At 44.4% G+C, this 15,724-nt stretch overlaps 1 protein-coding gene across 1 annotated transcript in view; it reads left to right on the forward strand.

The window, feature by feature from the left end:
* Positions 1 to 15,724, forward strand: part of AGBL3 (AGBL carboxypeptidase 3) — a 68,784-nt gene that overhangs the window by 22,260 nt on the left and 30,800 nt on the right. The window contains exons 8-12 of the mRNA XM_084637676.1: positions 195 to 357; positions 1,169 to 1,295; positions 3,476 to 3,576; positions 3,737 to 3,858; positions 12,953 to 13,019. Coding sequence (XP_084493802.1) covers positions 195 to 357; positions 1,169 to 1,295; positions 3,476 to 3,576; positions 3,737 to 3,858; positions 12,953 to 13,019 — 580 coding nt within the window. The remainder of the gene's footprint in view (positions 1 to 194; positions 358 to 1,168; positions 1,296 to 3,475; positions 3,577 to 3,736; positions 3,859 to 12,952; positions 13,020 to 15,724) is intronic.

A 15,724-nucleotide genomic window follows, 5' to 3' on the forward strand; every position in this document is an offset into this window, starting at 1 on the left:
AGCACCTAAGTGGATGCTTAATTCTAAGCACATGAGTAATCCTGTTGAAATCAATGGGATTACTTGTATACTTAAAGCTAAGCATATGTTTATGTATTTAATTATTCCTATGAAGATTGCTGCAATCCATCAGCCCTGGCTGATGCAGAAAAAAAAGCATTTGTAGTAAAATATTGTTTCTTCTCTTGTTACAGAGTGATGGAGGAGCGTGACATTCTCCTGTATTGTGATCTTCATGGTCATAGCAGAAAAGAGAATGTCTTCATGTATGGCTGTGATGGTGGGGAGCAAGTGGAGGTGCCATGCTTGCACCAACGCATCTTTCCTCTCATGATGAGCAAGAACTGCCCAGATAAGGTAAGCAAGTCGCTAACTTGAAATAGTCCTTTACTATACTAAATGAAATCTGTGTAAGCCAATTTGATTTGCTAAAATGTCAGTCAGTTGGAAACAAACTTAGTAAAGATACTAAGCATTACAAGATTGTGCTTTTATTGATAAAAAGACTTCTGATTGGCTAAAACACACAACAGATCCGTTCTCTAAACCAATAGGGATTCAGCAATTCAATAATAGCACAACACACAAACCGTCACACTAGATTTATTACTGTAGCATTTGAGTCTAATTGTTTTCTTCAGAAAACAATGATGAGGTGATCCAAAGCTCCATGTGGCCCAGGATACCAAATTATTGATTTGTTCACCCATGACAGAAGAGCTATTCAGACTTTTACTAAACATGCATCTCACACCATCTTAGTGTTAAAAAGAGAATTGGAGGCTTTGAGGGGCTGGCCCCGCAGTCTGATGCTAGTTCTACTAATGGGGATAGTATGAACAGCAGTATTAAAAGATGTTACACGTGTAAGGATTACAAATCCTTGTTAAAGTAAAACAAACTGGTATAATCAAAGGCAGATTCTCATTCCACCCACCACTCTGTTGTACCTAAATATCGAAAGACTGTCATGCACCATGTGTGATGCAATACCTATGTACTACAGGGTGAAAGAAGGATGGATTGAACCTTTAACTATTTTCCTATTTTGGCTTGAAAGTTTTACACATTACTGAGGTTAAGAAGAAACTGGTATCTTCATCTCTACGTTAGTAGGAAAGGGTGCTCCTTAAAAGACAGGGAACTAACCCTACATCCTCCTTTCAAGTTTTCATTCCCAGACTGCAATTTCAAAGTACAGAAAAGCAAAGAAGGGACAGGTCGAGTAGTGATGTGGAAGATGGGCATCCGCAACAGCTATACTTTGGAAGCCACTTTTTGTGGCTCTAAACTAGGTAAGGCCTTTTTTATTCAAGGGAGATTGTAGGGGTCATCAAACAAAATCTGGTTTTGATTGTTTGTTTTTACAGATGCAGTAGTGATCTGTGATGGTTTTAGCTATCATCCTCAAAGAATACTATTTAACAGAGAGAAATGACAAATTCTATGAAGTTAGAGTGAGCATTTTAACACAGGGTATGCATACGTTAACTTTCAGGCCACAGTTATTACAGACATGTACTGGAAACCAATACATAATTAATTAGTGGGCCTGCCTACCAAATTCAATGAAATTGCTAGAAATAGATATGCCAGAAACAATTGTACAAATGAGTGGAGAGATTGCTTATTGAGGATAGTTGGTGAGAGGCGAGGAGAAATGTTATTAGTCCCAAACTGGTTTTGTTTAAAGTAATGTCATATATAATTCCACCCCTCTGAGACACTCACAATGGGGACACTGTCTACAGTGTCAAAGCATGGATTTAGAATTTTCTGTAGGTGCCGCTCCATCAGTAATAGCGATAGGGAAGCTTTAGTGTGGACATAGAATCATAGAATATCAGGGTTGGAAGGGACCCCAGAAGGTCATCTAGTCCAACCCCCTGCTCAAAGCAGGACCAATTCCCAGTTAAATCATCCCAGCCAGGGCTTTGTCAAGCCTGACCTTAAAAACCTCTAAGGAAGGAGATTCTACCACCTCCCTAGGTAACGCATTCCAGTGTTTCACCACCCTCTTAGTGAAAAAGTTTTTCCTAATATCCAACCTAAACCTCCCCCACTGCAACTTGAGACCATTACTCCTCGTTCTGTCATCTGCTACCATTGAGAACAGTCTAGAGCCATCCTCTTTGGAACCCCCTTTCAGGTAGTTGAAAGCAGCTATCAAATCCCCCCTCATTCTTCTCTTCTGCAGGCTAAACAATCCCAGCTCCCTCAGCCTCTCCTCATAAGTCATGTGTTCCAGACCCCTAATCATTTTTGTTGCCCTTCGCTGGACTCTCTCCAATTTATCCACATCCTTCTTGAAGTGTGGGGCCCAAAACTGGACACAGTACTCCAGATGAGGCCTCACCAATGTCAAATAGAGGGGAACGATCACGTCCCTCGATCTGCTCGCTATGCCCCTACTTATACATCCCAAAATGCCATTGGCCTTCTTGGCAACAAGGGCACACTGCTGACTCATATCCAGCTTCTCGTCCACTGTCACCCCTAGGTCCTTTTCCGCAGAACTGCTGCCTAGCCATTCGGTCCCTAGTCTGTAGCTGTGCATTGGGTTCTTCCGTCCTAAGTGCAGGACCCTGCACTTATCCTTATTGAACCTCATCAGGCTGACATGTCTGCAGCATTCTTACGCTGTCTGGACAAGAGCTTCCACCATTGTTGCACCAGTGGGGAAGTACAGGTCAAATTTGTCTTAGGGTAGAAAAGGCCATAATGGCTATAAAAGAGGGTGTTTGCTTGCCCAGAGAAAGGAGGAGATCACACACAGACCAAGATAGAGTGCTGACCAGACACATAGCTTTTCCAGGTCCAGAATGTCAGAGCTTTGCTATAGGAACTATTCAGTGGTTATTATCCCAAAACTTTTGGACAGCTGGCCTAACATTTTGTGCAGTCTCTAGAATGAACAAGTGTATTCAATTTGATTTGTAATTACATGACTTTTCTTTCTATTTTCTATTTGGTGTGCTAAATAAGCTGTGCTTTATTTAAGGTCATTTTGGTTTTATTGACTGCCAATGTGGAGAATTACTGTGAGCCACTCCTGAAAGAAGGGTATGAACCTCTGACCTCTGGTGAAAGGTGGAGGGACACTAAGAAGCACTAACTTCCTTATTTGATCAAAAGCATGGGGACCAACAGATCTATTCCAAGAAGTTTTGCTCATACTCTGGCTTCAGTCAGATGGAGCACAGGAACAACAAGACAATGTCATAATCATGTCATTTGAGCTTTGTATTGAGAGGGTAGAAAACTGTTCTAAGATGTCTTGGAAAACCAACAGCCTTCACAAGGGCTTTGGAAGGGTGGAGTGTTTTTCTGGGAGCTATATTATAAGTTTGTGGAGCAGCGACTAGTCTTGAACCAAAGAAATTTTAACTTACTTTCACCAGGCTGAAAATATCACTGCAGGGAGGGAGCAGGACAGTTATGTCTTCATTTGTGAGTATCTCTGTTGATGTTTCAGGTAATAGAGGGGGCACTCACTTCCACACTGAAGACTTAGAGTCAATAGGATACCATTTCTGTGATGCCCTCTTGGATTACTGTGATCCAGACAAGAGTAAGGTAAGAAAAGTCCTTCTTAGAACTAGTGGAATAAAAGTATTTCTGTGATAAAATGTGACACTCTGTAAAGTAATAACAACAAACACTATATTGGTTTTGATAAGTGCCTTTCAATAAGGCAATGGACTTCATTATTAACTAAGTGTATGATCTTCCCTAGTATTATCTGTGTCTGAAAGAATTAGAGGAAATGGTGAAACAGGAAGTTAAGACAAACTCCGAGAATCTTAATTGTGACTCAGATGCTTCTGTAACAGATGCCATGTTAGACAAAGATTCCAGGTAAATCAAAACTATTGAGAGATACTGAGATGTATTCTACCTTATTGTGCACTTTGGTAAAGAGGACTACACTAGGTATTAGAATAATTACCAATAATTTAATTTTGAAATTACTGGAAGATAATTATATATGAATCTCAGGTTGAGTCTTTAATGGTCAGTTGGCTGTGGATAGAACCTCCTTATCTGCGCAAGCTTTGCCCTGTCCTACAATAGAAAGGTAGGATCTCATTTAGCTCAGTGTGGGGTTCTGAAGGCTCTTAGGGAAAGATGGAATTGCACTGACTGTAAACTGATGCAGAACTTGATCAGCTGTGTTATGTAAATCAATACACTATTTTTTGACTGTACATGTTTGCAGAGAAGTCTAGCTGTAGGACAAAGTGTATCACTTGCTTCAGTGTAGACTAATGTACGGTAGAATCTCAGAGTTACGAATACTAGAGTTACAAACTGACCACTCAACAACATACCTTATTTGGAACCGGAAATATGCAATCAGGCAGCAACAGAGGCAGGGGGAAAAAAGTAAATACAGTACAGTATTGTGTTAGATGTAAACTACTAAAATAATAAATAGAAAACACCATTTTTCTTCTTCATAGTAAAGTTTCGAAGCAGTATTAAGTCAATGTTCAATTGTAAACTTTTGAAAGAACAGCCATAATGTTTTATTCACAGTTATGAACATTTCAGACTTACAAACAATCTCCATTCCTGAGGTGTTTGTAACTCTGAGGTTCTACTGTATTGCTGTAGAAAGGAGCCAGTCTGAAGTCCTGTACTCCATTTAGCTATAGAATAGGTCCATCATAAGCAATAGCAAAACAAGATTCCCCACAATGGCCAGCAATGTGCTTCTCCCCGAATGATCCACCCCTAGATATCACGTGGGAGTTCAATCTCCAGGGCCCAATCAGTCGTTGATCTCATTGCTGAAACTGACAAGTTAATTAATGACAATTGTGCAGGTGATTAATGAGATGTGGATATTGGCCTATTGTGAATAGTTCGGAGATCTCCAAACTCGTTTCACAAGGAGTAATATTTTGTAATTTTTTGAAAATCTTGATGCTTCTAATTAATACAGCAAATGAAATATCTCTTGGCCCTTGTCAGTGCATTATTTTCAAAACTGCCTCTTCAAAATACCCTCTGCATTATGAATTACTAAAAAGTACACCTCCCAAATCTGAAGTCTTCACTCCTCTTGGTGAATAATAAGCAAATGAAGAGATGAAGTTTTTGTTTTTATTTTTTTGTTTTTTAATACAAACAGGCCTATCTTAGGGTATGTCTACACTACGAAATTAGGTCGAATTTATAGAAGTCGGTTTTGTAGAAAGCGGTTTTATATATTCGAGTGTGTGTGTCCCCACAGAAAATGCTCTAAGTGCATTAAGTGCATTAACTCGGCGGAGCGCTTCCACAGTACCGAGGCAAGCGTTGACTTCCGGAGCGTTGCACTGTGGGTAGCTATCCCACAGTTCCCACAGTCTCCGCTGCCCATTGGAATTCTGGGTTGAGATCCCAATGCCTGATGGGGCTAAAACATTGTCGCGGGTGGTTCTGGGTACATATCGTCAGGCCCCCGTTCCCTCCCTCCCCCCGTGAAAGCAAGGGCAGACAATCATTTCGCGCCTTTTTTCCTGAGTTACCTGTGCAGACGCCATACCACGGCAAGCATGGAGCCCGCTCAGGTAACCGTCACCCTATGTCTCCTGGGTGCTGGCAGACGCGGTACGGCTTTGCTGCACAGTAGCAGCAACCCATTGCCTTCTGGCAGCAGATGGTGCAATACGACTGGTAGTCGTCCTCGTCGTGTCCGAGGTGCTCCTGGCCACGTCGGCTGGGAGCGCCTGGGCAGACATGGGCGCAGGGACTAAATTTGGAGTGACTTGACCAGGTCATTCTCTTTAGTCCTGCAGTCCTATTGAACCGTCTTATGGTGAGCGGGCAGGCGATACGGACTGCTAGCAGTCGTACTGTACCATCTTCTGCCAGGCAGGCAAGAGATGAGGATTGCTAGCAGTCGTATTGTACCATCTTATGCCAGGCAGGCAAGAGATGAAGATGGCTAGCAGTCGTAGTGTACCATCTTCTGCCAAGCAGCCATGAGATGTGGATGGCATGCAGTCCTTCTGCACCGTCTGCTGCCAGCCAAAGATGTAAAAGATAGATGGAGTGGGTCAGAACAAGAAATAGACCAGATTTGTTTTGTACTCATTTGCCTCCTCCCCTGTCTAGATCACACTGCAGTCACTCACAGAGAAGGTGCAGCGAGGTAAATCTAGCCATGTATCAATCAGAGGCCAGGCTAACCTCCTTGTTCCAATAACAACGATAACTTAGGTGCACCATTTCTTATTGGAACCCTCCGTGCAGTCCTGCCTGAAATACTCCTTGATGTACAGGCACACCCTTCGTTGATTTTAGCTCCCTGAAGCCAACCCTGTAAGCCATGTCGTCAGTCGCCACTCCCTCCGTCAGAGCAACGGCAGAAAATCGTTCCGCGCCTTTTTTCTGTGCGGACGCCATACCAAGGCAAGCATGGAGGCCGCTGAGCTCATTTTGGCAATTAGGAGCACATTAAACACCACACGCATTATCCAGCAGTATATGCAGCACCAGAACATGGCAACGCGATACCGGGCGAGGAGGCGACGTCAGCGCGGTCCCGTGAGTGATCAGGACATGGACACAGATTTCTCTGAAAGCATGGGCCCTGCCAATGCATGCATCATGGTGCTAATGGGGCAGGTTCATGCTGTGGAACGCCGATTCTGGGCTCGGGAAACAAGCACAGACTGGTGGGACCGCATAGTGTTGCAGGTCTGGGACGATTCCCAGTGGCTGCGAAACTTTCGCATGCTTAAGGGCACTTTCATGGAACTTTGTGACTTGCTTTCCCCTGCCCTGAAGCGCATGAATACCAGGATGAGAGCAGCCCTCACAGTTGAGAAGCGAGTGGCGATAGCCCTGTGGAAGCTTGCAACGCCAGACAGCTACCGGTCAGTTGGGAATCAATTTGGAGTGGGCAAATCTACTGTGGGGGCTGCTGTTATGCAAGTAGCTCACGCAATCAAAGATCTGCTGATATCAAGGGTAGTGACCCTGGGAAATGTGCAGGTCATAGTGGATGGCTTTGCTGCAATGGGATTCCCTAACTGTGGTGGGGCTATAGACGGAACCCATATCCCTATCTTGGCACCGGAGCACCAAGCCGCCGAGTACATAAACCGCAAGGGGTACTTTTCGATAGTGCTGCAAGCTCTGGTGGATCACAAGGGACGTTTCACCAACATCAACGTGGGATGGCCGGGAAAGGTGCATGATGCTCGCATCTTCAGGAACTCTGGTCTGTTTCAAAAGCTGCAGGAAGGGACTTTATTCCCAGACCAGAAAATAACTGTTGGGGATGTTGAAATGCCTATATGTATCCTTGGGGACCCAGCCTACCCCTTAATGCCATGGCTCATGAAGCCGTACACAGGCAGCCTGGACAGTAGTCAGGAGCTGTTCAACTACAGGCTGAGCAAGTGCAGAATGGTGGTAGAATGTGCATTTGGACGTTTAAAGGCGCACTGGCGCAGTTTACTGACTCGCTTAGACCTCAGCGAAACCAATATTCCCACTGTTATTACTGCTTGCTGTGTGCTCCACAATATCTGTCAGAGTAAGGGGGAGACGTTTATGGCGGGGTGGGAGGCTGAGGCAAATCGCCTAGCTGCTGGTTACGCGCAGCCAGACACCAGGGCAGTTAGAAGAGCACAGGAGGGCGCGGTACGCATCAGAGAAGCTTTGAAAACCAGTTTCATGACTGGCCAGGCTACGGTGTGAAAGTTCTGTTTGTTTCTCCTTGATGAAACCCCCCACCCCTTGGTTCACTCTACTTCCCTGTAAGCTAACCACCCTCCTCTCCTCCCTTTAATCACCGCTTGCAGAGGCAATAAAGTCATTGCTGCTTCACAGTCATGCATTCGTTATTCATTCATCACACAAATAGGGAGATGACTACCAAGGTATCCCAGGAGGGGTGGTGGATTCATAGATTCATAGATATTTATGCCAGAAGGGACCATTATGATCATCTAGTCTGACCTCCTGCACAATGCAGGCCAGAGAATTTCACCCACCACTCCTAAAAAAGACCTCACACCTATATCTGTGCTATTGAAGTCCTCAAATTGTAGTTTGAATACCTCAAGGAGCAGAGAATCCTCCAGCAAGTGACCCGTGCCCCATGCTACAGAGGAAGGCGAAAAACCTCCAGGGCCTTCCAATCTGCCCTGGAGGAAAATTCCTTCCCGACCCCAAATATGGCGATCAGCTAAACCCTGAGCATGTGGGCAAGATTCATCAGCCAGATACTACAGAAAATTCTTTCCCGGGTAACTTGGATCTTACCCCATCTAAAAACCCATCACAGGCCATTGGGCCTATTTACCATGAATATTTAATTACCAAAACCATGTTATCCCATCATACCATCTTCTCCATAAACTTATCGAGTTTAATCTTAAAGCAAGATAGATCTTTTGCCCCCACTACTTCCCTCGGAAGGCTATTCCAAAACTTCACTCCTCTGATGGTTAGAAACCTTCGTCTAATTTCTAATCTAAATTTCCTAGTGGCCAGTTTATATCCATTTGTTCTTGTGTCCACATTGGTACTGAGTTTAAATAATTCCTCTCCCTCTCTGGTATTTATCCCTCTGATATATTTATAGAGAGCAATCATATCTCCCCTCAACCTTCTTTTAGTTAGGCTAAACAAGCCAAGCTCCCTGAGTCTCCTTTCATAAGACAAGTTTTCCATTCCTCGGATCATCCTAGTAGCCCTTCTCTGTACCTGTTCCAGTTTGAATTCATCCTTCTTAAACATGGGAGACCAGAACTGCACACAGTATTCCAGGTGAGGTCTCACCAGTGCCTTATATAACGGTACTAAAACCTCCTTATCCCTACTGGAAATACCTCTCCTGATGCATCCCAAGACGACATTAGCTTTTTTCACAGCCATATCACATTGGCAGCTCATAGTCATCCTATGATCAACCAATACTCCAAGGTCCTTTTCCTCCTCCGTTACTTCTAGTTGATGCGTCCCTAGCTTATAACTAAAATTCTTGTTATTAATCCCTAAATGCATGACCTTACACTTCTCACTATTAAATTTCATCCTATTCCTATTACTCCAGTTTACAAGGTCATCCAGATCCTCCTGTAGGGTATCCCTGTCCTTCTCTAAATTAGCAATACCTCCCAGCTTTGTATCATCTGCAAACTTTATTAGCACACTCCCACTTTTTGTGCCCAGGGCAGTAATAAAAAGATTAAATAAGATTGGTCCCAAAACTGATCCTTGAGGAACTCCACTGGTAACCTCCCTCCAACTTGACAGTTCACCTTTCAGTAGGACCCGTTGTAGTCTCCCCTTTAACCAATTCCCTATCCACCTTTCAATTTTCCTATTGATGCCCATCTTATCCAATTTAACTAATAATTCCCCATGTGGCACAGTATCAAACGCCTTACTAAAATCTAAGTAAATTAGATCCACTGCGTTTCCTTTATCTAAAAAATCTGTTACTCTCTCAAAGAAGGAGATCAGGTTGGTTTGGCACGATCTACCTTTTGTAAAACCATGTTGTATTTTGTCCCATTTACCATTGACTTCAATGTCCTTAACTACCTTCTCCTTCAAAATTTTTTCCAAGACCTTGCATACTACAGATGTCAAACTAACAGGCCTATAATTACTTGGATCACTTTTTTCCCTTTCTTAAAAATAGGAACTATGTTAGCAATTCTCCAATCATACGGTACAACCCCTGAGTTTACAGATTCATTAAAAATTCTTGCTAATGGGCTTGCAATTTCTTGTGCCAATTCTTTTAATATTCTTGGATGAAGATTATCTGGGCCCCCCGATTTAGTCCCATTAAGCTGTTTGAGTTTCGCTTCTACCTCAGATATGGTGATGTCTACCTCCATATCCTCATTCCCATTTATCATGCTACCATTATCCCTAAGATCCTCTTTAGTCTTATTAAAGACTGAGGCAAAGTATTTGTTTAGATATTGGGCCATGCCTAGATTATCCTTGACCTCCACTCCATCCTCAGTTTTTAGCGGTCCCACTTCTTCTTTCTTTGTTTTCTTCCTATTTATATGACTATAGAACCTTTTACTATTGGTTTTAATTCCCTTTGCAAGGTCCAACTCTACTTGACTTTTAGCCTGTCTCACTTTATCCCTACATATTCTGACCTCAATAAGGTAGCTTTCCTTACTGATCCCTCCCTTCTTCCACTCCCTATATGCTTTCTGCTTTTTCTTAATTACCTCTCTAAGATGCTTGCTTATTCAGCTTGGTCTACAACTCCTGCCTATGAATTTTTTCCCCTTTCTTGGGATGCAGGCTTCCGATAGCTTCTGCAGCTTTAATTTAAAATAATCCCAGGCCTCCTCTACCTTTAAACCCATAAATTCTTCAGTCCAATCCACTTCCCTAACTAATTTCCTTAATTTTTGAAAGTGGAGGAGGGAAGGAAAATGCCATACAGCACTTTAAGCACAGCACTTTAAAAGTTTACAACTTTAAAATTTATTGAATGACAGCCTTCTTTTTTTTGGGCAATCCTCTGTGGTGGAGTGGCTGGTTGGCCGGAGGCCCCCCCACCGCGTTCTTGGGCGTCTGGGTGTGGAGGCTATGGAACTTGGGGAGGAGGGCGGTTGGTTACAGAGAGGCAGCAGTGGCAGTCTGTGCTCCAGCTGCCTTTGCTGCAGCTCAACCATACACTGGAGCATATTGGTTTGATCCTCCAACAGCCTCAGCATTGAATCCTGCCTCCTCTCATCACGCTGCTGCCACATTTGAGCTTCAGCCCTCTCTTCAGCCCGCCACTTACTCTCTTCAGCCCGCCACCTCTCCTCCCGGTCATTTTGTGCTTTCCTGCACTCTGACATTATTTGCCTCCACGCATTCGTCTGTGCTCTGTCAGTGTGGGAGGACAGCATGAGCTCGGAGAACATTTCATCACGAGTGCGTTTTTTTTTCTTTCTAAGCTTCACTAGCCTCTGGGAAGGAGAAGATCCTGTGATCATTGAAACACATGCAGCTGGTGGAGAAAAAAAAAGGGACAGCGGTATTTAAAAAGACACATTTTATAAAACAGTGGCTACACTCTTTCAGGGTAAACCTTGCTGTTAACATTACATACATAGCACATGTGCTTTCGTTACAAGGTCGCATTTTGCCTCCCCCCACCGCGTGGCTACCCCCTCAACCTTCCCCCCTCCCTGTGGCTAACAGCGGGGAACATTTCTGTTTAGCCACAGGCAAACAGCCCAGCAGGAATGGGCTCCTCTGAGTGTCCCCTGAAGAAAAGCACTCTATTTCAACCAGGTGACCATGAATTATATCTCACTCTCCTGAGGATAACACAGAGAGATAAAGAACGGATTTTGGTTGAATGCCAGCAAACATACACTGCAATGCTTTGTTCTACAGTGATTCCCGAGTACGTGCTACTGGCCTGGAGTGGTAAAGTGTCCTACCATGAAGGACGAAATAAGGCTGCCCTCCCCAGAAACCTTTTGCAAAGGCTTTAGGACTACATCTAGGAGAACCGCAAATGCCAGGGCAAAGTAATCCTTTCACATGCTTGCTTTTAAACCATGTATAGCATTTTAAAAGGTACACTCACCAGAGGTCCCTTCTCCGCCTGCTGGGTCCAGGAGGCAGCCTTGGGTGGGTTCGGGGGGTACTGGCTCCAGGTCTAGGGTGAGAAACAGTTCCTGGCTGTCGGGAAAACCGGTTTCTCCGCTTGCTTGCTGTGAGCTATCTACAACCTCCTCCTCATCATCATCTTCTTCGTCCCCAAAACCTGCTTCCGTATTGCCTCCATCTCCATTGAAGGAGTCAAACAACACGGCTGGGGTAGTGGTGGCTGAACCCCCTAAAATGGCATGCAGCTCATCATAGAAGCGGCATGTTTGGGGCTCTGACCCAGAGCGGCTGTTTGCCTCTCTGGTTTTCTGGTAGGCTTGCCTCAGCTCCTTCAGTTTCACGCGGCACTGCTTCGGGTCCCTGTTATGGCCTCTGTCCTTCATGCCCTGGGAGATTTTCACAAAGGTTTTGGCATTTCGAAAACTGGAACGGAGTTCTGATAGCACGGATTCCTCTCCCCAAACAGCGATCAGATCCCGTACCTCCCGTTCAGTCCATGCTGGAGCTCTTTTGCGATTCTGGGACTCCATCATGGTCACCTGTGCTGATGAGCTCTGCATGGTCACCTGCAGCTTGCCACGCTGGCCAAACAGGAAATGAGATTCAAAAGTTCACGGTTCTTTTCCTGTCTACCTGGCCAGTGCATCTGAGTTGAGAGTGCTGTCCAGAGCGGTCAGAATGGAGCACTCTGGGATAGCTCCCGGAGGCCAATACCATCGAATTGTGTCCACAGTACCCCAAATTCGAGCCGGGAACGTCGATTTAAGCGCTAATCCACTTGTCAGGGGTGGAGTAAGGAAATCGATTTTAAGAGCCCTTTAAGTCGAAATAAAGGGCTTCACTGTGTGGACGGGTGCAGGTTTAAATCGATTTAACGCTGCTAAATTCGACCTAAAGTCCTAGTGTAGACCAGGGCTTAATGCGTGCAATACATTGCATCTTGGTAGAGAACTAATGGAAGGCTCAGTTATGGAAAACTAGATGAGATGTTATTAGATGAAATGATATAAAATAGAGTGAAAATGCAAAGTAGAATTACAGCTAGCTAGAAACCGGAAATGTCATCTGCACACATCAAATTGTACTGAGGAACCAAGGTTTGTCAGACAACCCTGTAGTTCCCATGATCAAGGTCCCCACTGTTATATTGCTTAACTCCAGGTCCTGCAGCCTATACAATGGGATTGTGTGCTTTAGATGAGAGAAATGTGAAAACCACAATCTATGCAGCATTTCCAATAGGGTTACTATGTGTTGGGGGAGGCAGGGCAGGGCACTGGCTTATTATATGGATGAACTCAACAGAATATTTTTTCCAGTACAAAACTAAGGAAATAAAACAATGTTCAATCTTTCACAGTACCCATGTTTCTGACAGCTCAGACTCCAGCGATACAACTGCACACTGGCTAAAACCAGATACTCAGGTACACTATAAACTTCTCTCAGCTGCTTAGATCTCTTTCCTGGATGTAGCAAGAAAGAAATTGCTCAAGTTGAAAGAACACTTTTATGTGCTTAGGCTAAACAGGAGGTGAAAGTATGTAACAAACTAGTCATAATGCTAGTTAATAAATTGAGTATGCCTCTGGTGTCTCCTCCTGAATAGTGTTAAGTACAGTTAATGGACTGTGTTGATCTGTCGCAGGAGAGGGCAAACTATGGCCCGCGGGCCAGATCCGGCCCATCAGGGCTTTCAGTCTGGCCCACAGGTTTCCCTGCCCTGTGGCGTAGTGGGGCTAAGGCAGGCTCCCTGCCTGCCCTGGCCCCAAGCTGCTCCCAGAAGCGGCCGGCACCACCTCCCTGTGGCTCCTGGGGCAGGGAGTGAGGGGCAGCAGCTCCCATTGGCTGGGAATGCAGAACCACGGCCAATGGCACTGCCCTCTGCAGCTCCCATTGGCTGGGAACACAGAACCGCAGCCAATGAGAGCTTCGGGGGTGGTATCCACAGGCAAGGGCAGCACGCGTTGGAGCCACCTGTCCCATCCCACCCCAGGAGCCACTGCCGGACATGCTAGCCGCTTCCAGGAGCAGCATGGGGCCAGGGCAGGCAGGGAGCCTGCCTTATCCCTGCTGTGCACTGCGGTCAGAACCCACACCCCGAACCCATCCTGCACCCCAACCCCCTGCCCTGAGCCCCCTGCCGCAGCCCTCCCACACTCCATATCCCCTCCTGTACCCCAAATGTCTGCCGAGCCCCCTCCCACACTTCACACCCCCCTCCTGCATCCCAACCCCGTGCCCTGAGCCCCCTGCTGCACCCCACATCCCTCCTGCACCCCAAAACCCTGCCCTGAGCTCCCTCCTGCACCCCGCACCCCTTCTGCACCCCAACCCCTTGCCCTGAGCCCCTTCCTGCACACCCCCTCTCACACCCCTCACTCCATCCCACACCCCAACCCCCTGCCCTAGCCCTAGATTCATGGCCCTGAATACAATTTCCCCACCCTTGGGCCAAAAAGTTTGCCCACTCCTGGTCTATCGCATGTCACTGAGCTGTACAATATTTCCAGGTGCAGTCCAAATCTATAATACAGAACAGTAAACAAAATTAGGGTCTTCCCATAACGTTCTGTAATTGTCATAATCTTCTGTACTAAGTTCTTCAGAATTTTGTTTTCCATTTCAAAAGAAAAACAATTTCTAGCTTTTCTGGTTACAAAGAAATATTTTTGCAATTTAAAAGAATAACCAGATCTAGGATTGTAGTATGCATCATTGGAATGCATCGGAGACAACTTTTTATTACAGAAGGTGGAGGAAGCGATGAGGGGAGAGGCAATTCTAGATTCTGACAAACAGGGAGGAACTGGTTGAGAAGTTGAAGGTGGAAGGCAATTTAGATGAAAGTGATCATGAAATGATAGAGTTCTTGAGTCTAGAAATGGTAGGAGGAAAGAGAGCAGAATAAAGACAATGGATTTCAAGAAGGCAGACATTAGCAAACTCAGAATTGGTAGTTAAGATCCTATGGGAAGCAAGGCAAAGGGAAAAAGAGTTCAGGAGCGTTGGCAGTTTTTAGAGAGACATTATTAAGGGCACAAAAGCAAACTAAGTGACCATTCTTGGCTTAAACAGGATATCTTCAATGATCTGAAACTCAAAAAAGAGTCATACAAAAGTGGAAACTAGGTCAAATTATGAGGGATAAATATAAAAAAACAGCACAGGCATGTAGAGACAAAATTAAAAAGGCCAAGGCAAAAATCAAGAGTAAACTAGCTAGGGACATAAAGGATAACAGGGAAACTTTTTACAATTACATGAGAAGCAAGAGAAGATTAAGGACAGGGTAGGCCCATCATTCAATTAGGAGGATGATAACAAAAAATAACAGCAATGGCTGAAGTGTTAAATGTCTTTTTTTGTGTCACTTTTCATCAAAAAAAGTTAGCAGTGATTGGATGACTAACGTAATGAACATCAGTGTAAATGGGGTAGGATCTGAGACTAAAGTAGGAAAAGAACAAGGTAAGAATTATTTAGACAAATTAGATGCGTTCAAGTCGTCAGGGCCTGATGAGATACATGCTAAAATACTTAAGGAATTGTCTGAAGAGATTTTTGAGCCATTAGCTATTATCTTAGAGAACTTGTGGAGGATGGGAGAGATCCCAAAGGACTTGAAAAGGGCAAATATAGTACCTATCTATGAAAAGGGGAATAAGGACAACCCAAGGAATTACAGGTCAATCAGCTTAACTTTGATACCCAGAAAGATAATGGTGCAAATAATAAAACAATCAATTTATAAGAACCTAGAAGAAAATAAGGTGATAAGTAGCAGTCAAAATAGATTTGTCAAGAACAAATCATGTCAAACCAACCTAATATCCTTCTTTGACAAGGTAACAAGCTTTGTGCGTGGGGGGAAACAGTGGATGTGATATATCTCAAGTTTAGTAAGGCTTTTGATACTGTCTCACATGACCTTCTCATAAACAAATTAGAGAAATGTAGCCTAGACGAACTTACTAAAGGTGGGTGAACAATTGGTTTGAAAACCATACTCAAAGAGTGGAAGCTGGAAGGGCATATTGAGTGGTGTCCCACTCAATATGGTGTCCCACAGGCATCTGTCCTGAGTCCAGTTTTATTCAGTATCCTCATAAATGATTTGGATAATGTCATA

The sequence above is a fragment of the Lepidochelys olivacea genome, assembly GCF_965140295.1.
Source record: "Lepidochelys olivacea isolate rLepOli2 genome assembly, chromosome: 1".
Taxonomy (NCBI): Eukaryota; Metazoa; Chordata; order Testudines; family Cheloniidae; genus Lepidochelys; species Lepidochelys olivacea.